The 15,302-nt window shown below is 32.2% G+C and overlaps 1 protein-coding gene across 4 annotated transcripts; it reads right to left on the reverse strand.

Moving 5' to 3' along the window:
• Window positions 1-1,447: 1,447 nt before the first annotated feature.
• LOC124361811 (UDP-glycosyltransferase UGT5-like) lies at window positions 1,448-13,676 on the reverse strand. 4 transcript variants are annotated; one of them, XM_046815793.1, is made up of 7 exons: window positions 13,538-13,676; window positions 11,628-11,866; window positions 6,670-7,274; window positions 6,292-6,514; window positions 5,410-5,518; window positions 3,344-3,454; window positions 1,448-1,745 (listed from the first exon to the last, which is right to left on the reverse strand). In XM_046815793.1, exons 1-7 carry the CDS (start codon window positions 13,618-13,620, stop codon window positions 1,454-1,456), a joined length of 1,662 nt encoding a protein of 553 aa, XP_046671749.1. In that variant the 5' UTR covers window positions 13,621-13,676; the 3' UTR covers window positions 1,448-1,453. The 4 variants fall into 4 exon arrangements, with proteins under 4 accessions (XP_046671749.1, XP_046671750.1, XP_046671751.1 ...); XM_046815794.1 differs by having other exon boundaries at window positions 11,628-11,863; window positions 13,538-13,657; XM_046815795.1 differs by lacking the exon at window positions 1,448-1,745 and adding an exon at window positions 2,120-2,279.
• Between the last annotated feature and the right edge of the window lie 1,626 nt (window positions 13,677-15,302).

Genomic DNA, 15,302 nt, shown 5'->3' on the forward strand with positions numbered 1-15,302 from the left:
CCTGTAGAGGTACTTCCTAAAGTAACCGTGCCCCGTCAGGAACTGATACAGGTAGAAATTCTATCTCCCCGTGGACATTATCTATCTAGGGTTGAAAGTCTCGAATGAGACGGAAGGTCCAGCGACCGTCCGATCCTTCCGTTCACCTCCGCTGCCAAACCTGCAGAGTCTCCACCTTTGGCAGCAGCCAAGGCATCCTCTCTACCCCGCTCGGCAGCCGCCCGAAAGACGGTCTGTCTCTCGTTGGCCAGCAGATCAATAGGAATCACCCCAGCCACGACCACCACGGTCGAACCGGAAACGGTGCGATAAGAGCAGGTGACCCTAAGTGCTGCTCTTATCTTTACAGCCTTTGACTGTATCGCCTTATCCTCATGACACCCGCCCAAACCTCGGCGCCATACAGAAGGGTTGAGTTTACAGTAGACATTAGGAAGGCGTCTCTTACTTGACCTAGGGCTTCCTACTTTATCCATCAGCCTGCCGAGAGACATAACCACCTTAGAGGCTTTGTCGCACACCGCCTGGATGTGCTCCCAAATACCGAAGACGATAGTCGAGTAACACACCCAGGTACTTCGCTGCAGTCCTTGTCTGAACCTCAACACCCCCAAATTCAGAGTGGGGATTCTCCGTCGAGTGAGCATAACGATCTCGTTCTTGGCGACCACCAGCTCAAGTCCGTGGCTTGTCATCCAGGCATTGACCCGAATCATTATTTCATTACCTCGCCGTGATGACTGCAGCTACGAAATTGGCATAACCCACAAGGAAGACTTCGTGGGGCATCTCGAGGCAAACCATCGTATGAAACATTCCATAAGTCTGGGCTGAGTAAAATTTCATACATGTATTAGTCACAGTTTTACATTGATTACATTATTTTAGTTTTTTATAACCTAGATTTACTTTTCTCAAAATATGACTAATGTGTTTTTTTCTAAAAGTGAAACAATTAAGCTTTTATTAATGCAGTAATGGATAGTTTTATACATTCGCTCCATTTCCGTAAACAACGGTGAGATTTATGCTCAATTACACATACATTTTCATAAGCTCTTGGTAATTACCTCTTATTTTGTTCATTGAGAATATCCGGACATTTCAAAAATACGGATGAGGTCCGAATTGATCCGGATTACTGACGCTCATATTAGCTATTGTAGACAAATCAATTTCGGCTGTTTCCAATAGCCTTTCCAGCTAAAATAATAATTGGCAAATTCGCTGTCATGTATATAAAATTATTAGTACTTAAGACAGTACTAACTAGTAACGTTTATTATATGTATAATAACTTGCAACTCTAACTAAGCGTAACTTAACACTGAACGCGTAATCACTAAGAGAATTTGAATACCTATTTAAATAATATTTGTAATTTAGTAATATTTATAAAAGTAATTAATTATGCAAAAAATAAATGGGGAAAAATAACAACAAACCATACAAATTAATTCTTTTTCTTAGTACTTGAAATATGTCTGGTATTACCAAAACAAAGACTTGAAACTCTCCTTATAATAAAGTAGCAAATAAATAAGATCAATGACGTAATTACAAACATAACCAAAATAACGTCCACCATTAATAGCTCATACCACCGAAGATACACAGAGGCAGGCTTGAGATGAGGAGCTCCGCCGTGTCTCAACACGTACTCTACCCAGAACACGACTGTATCAGCTGGAGACATCGGCTGGTCTCTCACAATACTGGACACTCTCTTGGCGTTCTCCTGGTAACTGAAAGAAATCATCCGTCAGTAAAGATTTGTACTATCTACGATACACAGAGGCAGGCTTGATATGTGGAGCTCCACCGTGTCTCAACACGTACTCTACCCAGAACACGACTGTGTCAGCTGGAGACATCGGCTGGTCTCTCACAATACTGGACACTCTCTTGGCGTTCTCCTGGTAACTGAAAGAAATCATTCGTCAGTAAAGATTTGTACTATCTACGATACACAGAGGCAAGGTTGAGATGAGGAGCTCCACCGTGTCTCAAAACGTACTCTACCCAGAACACGACTGTGTCAGCTGGAGACATCGGCTGGTCTCTCACAATACTGGACACTCTCTTGGCGTTCTCCTGGTAACTGTAAGAAATAATCCGTCAGTAAAGATTTGTACTATCTACGATACACAGAGGCAAGCTTGAGATGAGGAGCTCCACCGTGTCTCAACACGTACTCTACCCAGAACACGACTGTGTCAGCTGGAGACATCGGCTGGTCTCTCACAATACTGGACACTCTCTTGGCGTTCTCCTGGTAACTGTAAGAAATCATCCGTCAGTAAAGATTTGTACTATCTAAGATACACAGAGGCAAGCTTGAGATGAGGAGCTCCACCGTGTCTCAACACGTACTCTACCCAGAACACGACTGTGTCAGCTGGAGACATCGGCTGGTCTCTCACAATACTGGACACTCTCTTGGCTTTCTCCTGGTAACTGTAAGAAATCATCCGTCAGTAAAGATTTGGTCAATAAGGACTGGACATACTATCAAAGTGCCTGAACATTTTTCCCAAGATTTCAACACTATGAGCATATCTCTTAATCACCATACAATAAAATGTTTGCAGTTTTCATGGATTTTTTAAGGTTAGTATATTTTCAGAAATGGACTTACCGTCAATAAGTTATCCCTCTTGGTTTTTGTCAATTTGAGACCTAAATTGGGTTCACAGCCTCTTTTTGACACACGGGTAAGCATATATATTTCCACATAACTACCACAGGGCAATATGGAACTATCACTATGTTGGGCAGTAACAACTGCTACATGATCATTCGAGTCTCCATCAGTAAGATACTTGGTGTAAAATTATTGTAAAAAGTTTATGCAAGGGATTTTTTAATATACTATATAAAGACATTTTCTTACTGTTTTAAAACTGTGGAAGAAGTTTTTCATAACTAGGAATCTATATTACTAGATTAATAGGATTACTAGATGAATTTGAATTATAATAAGCAAAAAAACATAAATTCTTTTAAAGTTGGATTGTCCAAAGAAACGATGTAAACTAAATTTATCCCTCAGTGTAAACTTTTAATGGTTCCAATGTTGGTTGATCTTAAGTAGTTTTGAAAGACTACCACTATATTTACCACCGCTTAATTTTTAATACTTTCCGTATAATTATTCTTATATATATATATATATCTTAATTCTTTTATACAGCATGCAAAAATATGGAAACATTTCACTTTTTGAAAATTAAATATCTCCTTACCATAAATTAATCTTTAAATAATTACAAAATAAATTATGTAAAAAAATATATATTAATTTAAAATACTTATATAATAATAGTAACTGTTACCGCCTTACCTTGGATTATTTAGTATTGTTGTTATCGCCTTGTATACAGCTTCCTCTGTGACGTCGTTTAATTCTAATTTGATTCCGACCCCAAGACTTTCGTAAAACTTCATGTTAAATCTGTCAACAAGTTTCACAACAATGAGCAGTTTATGAGCTGTAACAGCTACGCATAGCTCAAAAGTGTATTAATAATATTCAACTATACACATTTAACCATATCCTTAATCTTATCTCAAATCTACCTTAAAGCCTTCTCTCAAAGAATGCATACAAGTAAAATCGATCCTACTTTAGTGGAAAGTTTAGAATCATGATGTTTTATATATATACTTATATTTGTTTTGAAAAAGAGCAATTCACCTTCTGGTTCCTGCGCCTTAGTTTTAATGTATATTCCAACCCCATTTAGTTTACACCTGTGAACAAAGTTACGAACCCCTTACAAAAAGCAGAAGGAAGTAGTTATTAAGACTTATTAAACCAATTCCCTTTACGTGAACGTTCAAAACATACTACGATAAAGAATTGAAACTTGTACGATTGAGGCTCCTAAAACAAATTTAATGGTTTAATTTTGAATTTATACAGACAGCTCTTTCTTAAAGACTACTTATATTTTAGACATAGGACGTTTCACAGCTGTCCCTGATTTATCCAGTACGCCAAATATAAGAAAACAGTTAATTTTGCAAAGTTGTTTATATCGTTCTAAGTAAAATGTGGAAAATACACATATTAACAGTAACTCTTGAAGATACAATGTCAAAATGATCGTTTCTAAACCACTATTTAGATGTATCCCCAGATAGATGTATCATGTTATTAAAACACTCAATAATATGTGATAATGAACTTTTATTTCAAGTTTATCTAGGTAATAATTTAATTAAAAGAAATAAGGGCCGTGATAATTAGACTTGTTAAATATTTTATTATAACGAGACATATCCACTGTTTACTAAACTATTTTACGGTTCTATATCATTGAGTTCACTTAATTCACTAATAAGGAACGGGAAAGGTCCAAGAATTAAAATCTGCAGGATAATAAATGTTAACTTTACTTCAATCCTTATAAATATAATATTTGAGCAAACTTTGAGATAAGATGGGATCCATGTATTTTATACCATGAATATTGGATCTAGATTGTGCAGCACACAGTCAGCACTGGATAGATTTAGAAAATATGCTGAGGTCACATTCTCATCTTTCCATACTATCGACAGTTGTTCCAAAATATTTTTGACTCTCTCAATAGTGATCTACTCTTACCGGTGATCTACAGATAATTAGGTAATTGCGTTACTTTGGTAATCCCGTTACTTAAGGGTTAAAAATCCCGATTTGAATTGCGATTTGGATTATTTAAGTAATTTTAAAATGTTTTAAGAGTTTAATTTATTGATCCGAATATCTGATTCTATGAACGTTTTCAGTCTCTTTATGGTGCAAGCCACCTCATTCTCAGTGGTATGGTAATGTCTCGTTGAGTTTCTCGCCTTAGGACACGATTATACACGAAACCTAGGAAACTTTAAAGCAGCAAAACTTGTGTTCTATTAAATATCAATGTGCTACATCTGCAATTTGAGTTTTGGCAAAACCTACACCTTAGGACTACATGCAAACGTTAACTATCCCTTAGATGATCGTTCCCTATAGAATGAACAATATAAGTACCGTAATTCCGATAATTTCTTCACTATGGAAACAGAATTACCTTTTCCTTAAAGCTCAATGCCTAATTTAAATAATTTCAAGAGGTAAGCTTTTACCATCACTACCTCTAGTGTTTTGATAATCATTCTAAAATTATATGCTCTAGTGCGTGTATCCGGTGTTTTGTGGTGTGGTGATTTGTTTGAAATATTCTGAATATTTTGACTTTAGTAACGGATCTCAGGATTTTTTTAAGAAGACCTATTTGTTAGTAAGTATGACTTTGGTGTCTTCATCGCCATGCTATGTTTGTACATGTGTTACTCATGAAAAAGATAACTGATACTATTCTTGAAACACAGTGTTTCAGTACTGTATTGGTTTTGTAATTTAATACTTAAAATGCTTACCTTTGTTCAGTAAAGAATGGTATCCCAACCACAGGTACTCCCGCATAGAAAGTTTCGTGTTGGCTAAACAGTCCTCCGTGAGTCAAGAACAGAACACAGTTAGGGTGACCTGCACAACGTAAGGGTTATTTTGACTTTATCAACTGAACAAGCTCTAATTGATACGTATTATCATAACAAAATGTCTTTCGTTAAAACTGAGTCTTGGAGAAACTGATATGTTGAAAGTGACAGACTGGTTATTACAATAACCAAGAAATGTTAGTAAGAAATAAAGCGTAACTAAAGAAATGTGTACACCAAATAACAAACAAAAAGCCAATTGTTTCTATTTTGACTTTCCTGACAGTTTTCATCTCTTTTCGTTCAATATTAGTAGGATGATAACCTTGATTATACAATACCCGTAAATAATTAATATCCCATGTAACATAATAGTTGTAATAAATGTAAATATTAATTTTTAAGTTTTCTTAAGGTGTAGGTATTTATTAGCTCATAATTATTCATATAGTTTTATTTCAGTGGGTTTTAATACAATACAATTTTCCAAATTTTTGTATCATCTACTCGTACTTGAAGAAATAATAATTTATAAATTATGATAAATCTTTTTATCATATATGTAGTCTATCCTTTCGATCTTATTAGAGAAAATTGGTTCTCATAAGAATTTTTTATGTATTTTAATAAATATATTTGGAATTGCTAAATTAAGGAAGTAACTATTTTAAAACTTTGTCGAATTGTCCGTTATAAAACGCATTAAAATTGTTATTTTTACACATGGAAGCAGTTTAAGGGTTGCTGTTTTCATTTGGGAATTCTTAAAATTAAACCTTGCAGTTCTTATAGTCAAAATATATGCTTCTATTTACCTACCCAACACTGTGGGCTGAGGCACCCATTTCGAGAGCTTCACGTTTTCAGGAAGGCCAGGAATATTTTCAATTCCAGTTTTCCACAGAACTTTCTGCGGAAGCCGTTTAAATGCATTTACGAACGCCTGAATATATTTACTGGGCATATTATGTTCAGGAACAAATGTACCCAAGCTGAAGAAAATCAATCCTTGTTTAGCATTGTCAACAAATGTTTTTATGTCCTGAAAGGAAACAAAAATTAAATAAACCTCTTTTATAAATATTGATAAATTGATGCGGTTAATCGAAAAATAATGTATAGCGCTTTGAATGAACATAAAAGTTTTTCTTTAAATTCTTAAAAACCAAATGAAATATAAATTTCATATATACGTACCTTGGGTAAAGGAGTCATATGAGTCGAAATGTGGGCCCCTCCAATTGGTATCATATTAGGTGTGTATGGCCTGGGATATTCTAGGCTTTTTTGGGAATTTATAAAAGTTATTGAGATCTCTTTCAGCATCTGTGAGACATGGGGCATGCTGGGATCTTTGTAATATTGTTCCACTAATCTCTGTTGGTTGGGGAGGTGTTCAAAGTGATACGAGAGAAAAGTAAGAACTGTCGATAGAAAGTTCTGTAGCCTCTCCTTAAAGGTCATTTTGTTTGTAAATGAAAAGGAACTCGCTTCTGGAATGTGTGAAATGGATAAGGAGTTTCCGGCAACCCAGTCGATAAGACTCCAGGTGGTGAACCCTTGGAAATTTATGATAGGAGCTTTAAACTTGTGGCTAAACACGGAAAGAGATTCTTGACCAAACGTGAATTCAAAGAAAATGAGGTCAAAATGTTGATCTGATTCAAGCAGCTCTTTTATATTTTCATTCTTAAACACGTCTTCACAAGCCGCCGTTGTTAAGGCAAAAACGCCCAATGCTGTACATCCATAAAAATTAGTGCTTCCAGCTATCTCATGGAACAGCTCTAACGTCCATGAATCTAAAAATGAAAACATGTGTTATATTTTCAAACACCGTTATTAATACTATTTGATACATCGTTACCCACTACTAACCGATGTACACGTTTGGAGACATATATAACCAAAGTGACCTCAACACTACGTAGTTGAGTATTGTGAGCTACTTTAAAGGTCAAAGCTTTTCTTTAGTAAAATTACCTTTCTTTCGAGGTAATTGAGTTCTATGGTAGATTTTGTAGTGCAATAACACTAATTAGATAAACAGACAACTTATTTATGTTGATACACATAACTTGCAATTAAACCGTTAGTACCACGAAGCCTGCAGATCCGTAGTATGGAGCGCCCTGTTCTGCAGAATTCCACGAAATAAAATATAACTAAAAGTGTTAAAAAGAAACATATATAAATTATTTTTACTATTTTCAAACGAATTTCGATCATCTATGTGGGATAATAAATCTTAAGTAGTACCTATAACTCAACATATTTTATTTATTTTACAACCCTTCGCCTGTTGATTTCAACGAATGACTTTAAAAAATAATCCCTAAAAGAGCTTAACATTGAGGAGAACACCTAATTGATGGTAAACCTGTCATCATGAGAAGTATAAATAAAGTTTTTAATTTATGTTTTTATACAAACACTTCATTTCTTCTTTTACAAAAGATACATTTTCCTAAAATAATTTGATAGATTAATGACAAAATTTCTCCTGTATATGAAGTAATCAGATTTTTCAATTGAATACGTAATAAGACTTTAAGAAATTTATAATATAAAGCAAATACTTCAGGAGGCAAAATAATTTGTGATAAACAGTATGGCCTTTAGAAAGGAAAATAAAGATTGACACATTAACTAGATTTCGTAGATTTTTAAATAAGAGCTTAATTTGCCAAAATAGTTGTTATCAGTTATTTTTTATTAGCGTTTTACTCTGAGAAATTGAACATGTTGGAATTGAGGGCAATTTATTTAACTGGTTTGGGAATTACTTAGAATATAAACCTTTTACTGTAAAGTTATCAAACAAATTAATCGTTAAAAGTCACAGAGCCAAGGGGTTCATCAAGGAAGTATTTTATGTAATTTTTATATCCATGATCTTGAAAATTCCAATGATCCCCATAGTAATTTGCATATGTCTGCTAACGACACTGAGATTGGTTTCGCCCATAACGAACGCGCCGAACGTTATATTCAGAAGAATTGCACCAATTTACTAAAATGGGCACATTGCAAAAAACTTTACTTTTGCATTTTCATTAAACTCTCAATTCGCCTCCCAGATCACCAATTATCTATAGTGATTATTTTATTATAATTTTTTGATGAGGCTAAGGTAAACTATTGTCAATATATAAAATTAAATTTCGTTCCTAACACAAGATATGTAGGGATACTTTTAGATTCTAACATGAAGTAAGAATAACAAATAAATATTTTCTTAGATATATTAAGACCTATAGTGGCAAAACTGTCTTTTATAAGAAAATTACTCCCAAGAACAGCTCTCAAACTCATCTATGTTTAAATACTTAATTAGGTACTGTGTTGAAGTGTGGGATATCGCCTCTTAATCTGCGGTTGATCGAGTTGAAAGTTTCCAGAAAATAAAGTTTTCTTTATTTTGGTTTTTCCCTATCACTCAATATTTGATGAATAAGTACTATTCACTAATAAGTTGTATCGAAAGCTTATGTATGAATACTTACGATTTGAAAGTTTTGTAGATTCGTAGCTTTTAATTACTAAAAATTTTAAGTTCTTTATAACTTTAGGTCTTTAGACAGTATAAATTTCTGCAATAATAATACGCTTACAGAAAAAATCATTGAGCTACATCATTCCGAAAATATTTAACAAATTACCGAACGGTCTAGAACATTGTTGCCAGTTGTACACTGTGAATCTTATTTAGTTTCTTCAGTTATTTGTAGACAGAACAAATGAAACCAACTAATTCTGATTTATTTAATTTATTGAAATGGAAATATAGTATTTTTAAATATGTTTATAAGCCATAAGGTAATTTTTTGTGTAGTGTAAAAGTGTTTCGGTAAATTTTATTTTTCTTTTCATTTAAGTTTTTTGGTATACTCCACCTATATTGTGTAATATCTTGGTAATTCAGTGTGTTCGTTACTTTTCTGTTAGAGTATTTACCTGTTCTATCACCTCGATTATAAGATATAATATATGATTATTATATTTTTATTTATTAGTTATGTTGCACCCCCGCGTCGCTTAGAACCCGTGATAGTGCTTAGTATTAGATTTGGTTTACTGTTAAGTTTCTAAAACTAAAATTGGACACCCAATAACTATTTGTTACTTTTTTATATTTTTGGAACTCATTCTATAAAATTTCAATTAAATATTTGACCGATTGATTATTGATTAGCTTTATTCATTTAACTTTTTCATTATCTCTTGAGATTGTAAGAAGGCGGCATTTCAATATTTGGAAAACAAATGGTTTTACATAAGTCATTATTCATTATAGCTTAAAACACAAAAGGTGTTTTAGAATTCTCAGATCATTTATAATAATGTTTTTCCAATACGTTTATTGTTACCTATATATTTTAGTATAACACATTTTAGGATTATTTGTGAACGAGATATATACTGTAGTTCTCAATGGACACTGACAAAACCGTATAGAGGCAGTGTTTTATTTAGTTTTGATTTGTTTGTTAGTTAGTCTTAACCAATAAACATTTTCAAGAGGGTGATCATAATATTTTGGATAAAATTTTTAACTTGAGTATTGTTCAAGGTGAAACAAGTTAACAATGTAATACAAAATTTAAGTAATTCCTACTTAATTTTTATAACTTTTAAAGTTCCAAAACATCTGTTCAAAGTTATATAAGTACACAATTAAACCGTCATTAGTGAATTTATTTACACAAGTAATTTCGGATTAACTGTAACTAAATCGAGTCCAATTTTCAACAAAGAAGTTTACATTGTCTTAGCAATTTTCGTCTATTAAGATTTCCAGATTATGGACTTTCTATGTTTAGAAGTGATACGATTATAATATCATTGTAACTTTGAGGTTATTGTCCCTTCAGTGTTCAAAATCAAACATCCGAACTAACAATACTGGATACTATGTCATTTCACATGTCGAGATGACGGCCTTGAGTGAAATCCATCATTCTTCCAGCTCAGTTGGAAGAAATAATTAAACTTAATTTTTAACATAAACATTTCTATTTTTAGTATTATTGTCGCTTTTTTTCGTATTCTTTTAAGGCCACTTTAAATAATTATGATCTGAATATTTCCATAATTACTAATATTTATTACTTAAACTAACAAAAATTATTGATAATACTAGTAAGTTAATACAGTTTTTTAATAGTTATAATATAAAAAAGATATTTTTAATTAACACTAACAGCGCATGGAAAACAATGCGGCCTATGATAAGTGTTAATTAAATATCTGTAACTGATAAGGTAAGTAACATACTATTTCTGTAACACTTACTAGATCAGATTTACCAATTATTTTTGTTATCATTGTTTTTCAGTTATGTCTCAAATAGCACTTCAATTCAAGTGGCTTAGTCAGTTTTATTTAGTTATCTACCTTTATTTCTTCCTCCAGTGACTCCTCCTCCATTTTAGGATTATACAATTTTATTTGGGATACAAGGAAAGCTGGGTATTAAAAGTATTTTTAAATCCAAGAAAAAGCTTGAAACTTTAATAATCTTAATAATTGATCCAATTATTTTTATTCGTACCTTTTCAATCTCCATAAAGTGGCTCCAAAAGTGGCGCAGGAATGACATTTTATATTCAACTTATTTACTTTTATACAGTATATAATACGCTTTAGGCTTTTAAAATCATTAACAATTTTATTCAATTAAATATATTTTCAAAGTATCAAATAATATAGCAATAAAACTAAGTATAGTAATAAAGAGAAGATACATGAAACATTTATCTAGATAAGGCACATAAGTTAGTATTAAAATCTGAATTACTCTTTGGTCTGAACAAAAATTAAATTGCATTCATTACGTATTCACATTTTTCTAAATTATATGTATCTACTTATAACCTTTTTACCATTTTCTCGTCATGAACGGTTATTTCTCTTGACTTTTAATCATACGTTAGTAAATTTCTGTTTCATCACATTATTTTTGTTAGTTACAGTTGTCATACATACAATGTTAGCTAATATATATTTGTCAATAATTTTTATACCACAAAATGCCGAAATACTACAATTAAATCAAAGTAGTTTAGTCTATTCTACTTGACAGAATTTGTGCATTTATACAACTTTGGATTATAGTAATAAATTGAACTACTGAAACAGTAAAATTAACTTACTAGTCATTTCTGAGAGTCCAGAAGGTAAATGGGTGTACGTCAGGTTGGCTATACTGTAAGGGGGAGGGTAAACACTGTATACCACCACCTCATGTCCTCTCTGAGCCATCAGGTTGAATATGGTGTAATGCATGATGCTGTGGCTTTTGCTAGGAAATGGCAACACTGCTAGAATCCGAGCTCCATGAGCGAGATATCCCAGGCTCATCAATATCAATAGTATCTTCATAGTTGTCCTGCTACAATTTATTTCATTTGCAATGTATCACTTGAGCATTAACGCTTAATTAATAATATTTACTTTAGTAGAAAATGGCAACACTGCCAGGATCGCATTTCCATGAGCGAGACATCCCAGGCTCATCAAAAGCAACAGTAACTTCATAGTTGTCCTGCTACGATTGCTTTCATGTACAATGCATCACTTGACCACTAAAGCTGAATTAATAATATTTAATTTACTAGGGAATGGCAACACTGCTGACCGATAGCAGCTACAAGAGCCGGAAACAGACGAATTTTAACCGAAGTTGGTTACCTAAAGCTTCATACGTATATAGATTTTTAAACGGAGCAATAATGTAGACTAAACTGAGGCACCGTAAGTAAATTTAAAAGGCTGAAATTAAGCAACTTTAACCGAAGTAGGCTTTTCATTCCTATTTGTGTACATATTTTTATTCGTGTGATAATAAGGCAAATTGAATTATGTATAGTAGTGGAAATATCTTATACCAGACGTATTATGATAAGGGCTACAAGTAAATACTTTTTGACCGAAGTAGGTTTCTAAGATCTATTTATTTGTATTTTTAATCAAAACAACAATGCAGACTCAGCTGTGATGTTGGAAATATAATTAATTTGAACTAGATATGCTTCTATACTTGCGAAAGATGATATAAAAGTTAACTATGACACTCTTAACGATCAACACTAAACATATATATAAAGGGTGTATGCCAAGGTTACATTTGAACATTTTCATAGAACTCCATCACATAACATAATGAAGGGACTTATACTTAGAGAATTGCGTGCAAAATCGACGGTAAAAGATAGATACACATATATATTAATATTTGTAAGACAACTACAGGTTAAGGCAGGTTTCATGGTAGAAACAGTTTGAGAATTACGCGAAGCATTAAACATAATCAGTAGTGAAATGTAGAAATAAATAAACAAACACACACACACATACACACACACACACACACACACACACACACACACACACACACACACACACATCGTATTTCCTTAATATTGACATACTACTAAATGTGCTTCGTATTAATTTTTTTTTATAATAATAATAATACTAATTATATCATTATTATAATAGTTATTATTGTTACAAAAACCAAACCTTGGTTTTTATACTATCTTATTTTTACATAGTTAATCTCATCAAAATACGGTTACTCTGATTTATTTTCAATAACGTTTCCTTGATTTTGAATGAATGTGTGTTTATATTTAAAACTGAAATTGGAAACAAAAAATCATATTTTATATCATAATATTTTCAAAGTAAACACAATTATCCGATATTCATAGATAGTTTCGAGTTGGTGAAAAGCTTTAAAATCATATTTCTATTCCACTTTCGTTTCTGGGAATCAAACAGAATTATAGATAAAACACAGCAAATGTACTAAACACAGAGTTTCCTATACACAAATACTACTTCGATAAGCTGATCATTTTCATATCGTCGAGGCTTTTCTCGGAGAGTACAAGATGAATCAAGTTTCTTGTTTAATTTAATTGTCAATAAAACAGTAATTACATCCCGTACTAACAATGTATACGGTTATCACAGCATAAGAAATGTTTTACCTAAAATTACAAAATTACGTAAATACAAGCGGATATAGTGATATATTTGTTGGCTATGAACTTACGTGAGCTGAAGGCATCTGACGGTGTTGAGGGCAATCACAGAATGGAGATCTCTATTTGTGTACAAGGTCACAGTTGTTGTCATGATTCCCCCACTTCACGTTGGAGTACGCGTTTTGCAAGTCACTGCCTCTTTCATATCAACAGTTTAGACTGTGTACGTATATTTAAAACTGCAAAGGAGGCCGTATATGAAGCTTTTAAGATTAAGATTAATCTACTTCTTAGTTGTCATTTAGTTCCTAACAAACACAATATTGATATCATTGTTTACAACAGCTGAGTTTGATACAATGTTCATACTGTTTACAACTCCTTGCTTGATTGTTTGATATCAAAAGATTTTTTTAATGAGCACATATATATATATATATAAAAACGCTTTTACTAATCAAGTTAAGAACTTAGATTTTAGGGTTTCTTCACGATGGTATTAAATTGTTCCAAAATTGTAAAAACTTTTCAATCAAATAAATGGAATGTTAGGTTTGAAAGTTGAATTATGTATTAATATAAAACTGAGTAATAATTAGTAGCTGTATATGAGTAAGGCTTTCTAATTGAAAGTTTGTCCACATCTGAAATTCCACATCTGATTGTAACAGGCATTTCCTCATTATTCGATTAGAGATCGGGAAAACGTTTCTGTTTTTATGTATCAGGTCTGATATATGACTTTTAAGATAAAATATAAATTTTGCTACAGTATATATATATATGTTAAACTTAATATTTTGTTTATAATAGTAGTAGCACATTCACCCGGCAAGTGAGAGATCTGGGTCGAGTGCAAGTACTTTTTGTCATTCAATGTTTATTTAAATTCAATTCAGTGTGTACAGTTATATTGACAGTTTGTTATCTTTTTCGAAACAGTAAAATCTATACAGTATGGTACTAAAATGATGCCATACTGGTAATCACCTAACAGCTGATTACGCTTATCACATCACATGGCCACAATCTTAAACGTATGTTATTATCCATGATAAGTCTAAAACGATGCATTTATGTTATAAAGTAGAGGAGTAGAAGACTCGACTGCTACTTCTACCAGAAATAAGTAGTAACTGTAGTATCTAAATGTAAAATTGAAACTTTTTAAATATATGACCTGTATTATCTATTCCTAAGACTCAAATAGCTAGAAATACGAGTATCATTGTTTTTGGCTGTTAAGATTAACACTTCCGTCTCATACAATAAAAGATTTGATTACTTAATTTATCTGGAATTTACTTTTATTGCAGGTTTTCTATAACTTGTAACTAAATATTTGTATTATTTTTAATTTAAGGTGATGACTTTTTGTATTTTTTACAATGTTAGTTTTCAAATTTTGAATGACAATTATTATTATAATTGTCTAATAGACATATCTGTCATTTTTTATAGTTTTTCGATGTTAGTTTTAACATTTATATTAAAATTATTGTAATAATTATCTAACAGAAATATTTGACATTTAAACAAGGTTGGCGATTGATTAATGATTCTAAGAATCGGTTTGAGAGTATAATCCGTTAAAATTATTGAATGGGAATGTTAAACAAATTGTTCATGCTAGGCTTTTTTGAAAATTTTGGGTTACACATTTTTATTTATGTCTTATCATTTTAATACTTTTAACCATGATATCAAAATTAACATTTACCAGTAGCCTAATTTTAGTTTTAGCACTCCTACCATATTCCGAATATAACTACTCTGTATAAGAGAGCTGAAAAATCATCCACTTTGAAATCTTTGAATTGACGGTCATACGAG

Source organism: Homalodisca vitripennis, chromosome 5 (assembly GCF_021130785.1).
Source record: "Homalodisca vitripennis isolate AUS2020 chromosome 5, UT_GWSS_2.1, whole genome shotgun sequence".
Taxonomy (NCBI): Eukaryota; Metazoa; Arthropoda; class Insecta; order Hemiptera; family Cicadellidae; genus Homalodisca; species Homalodisca vitripennis.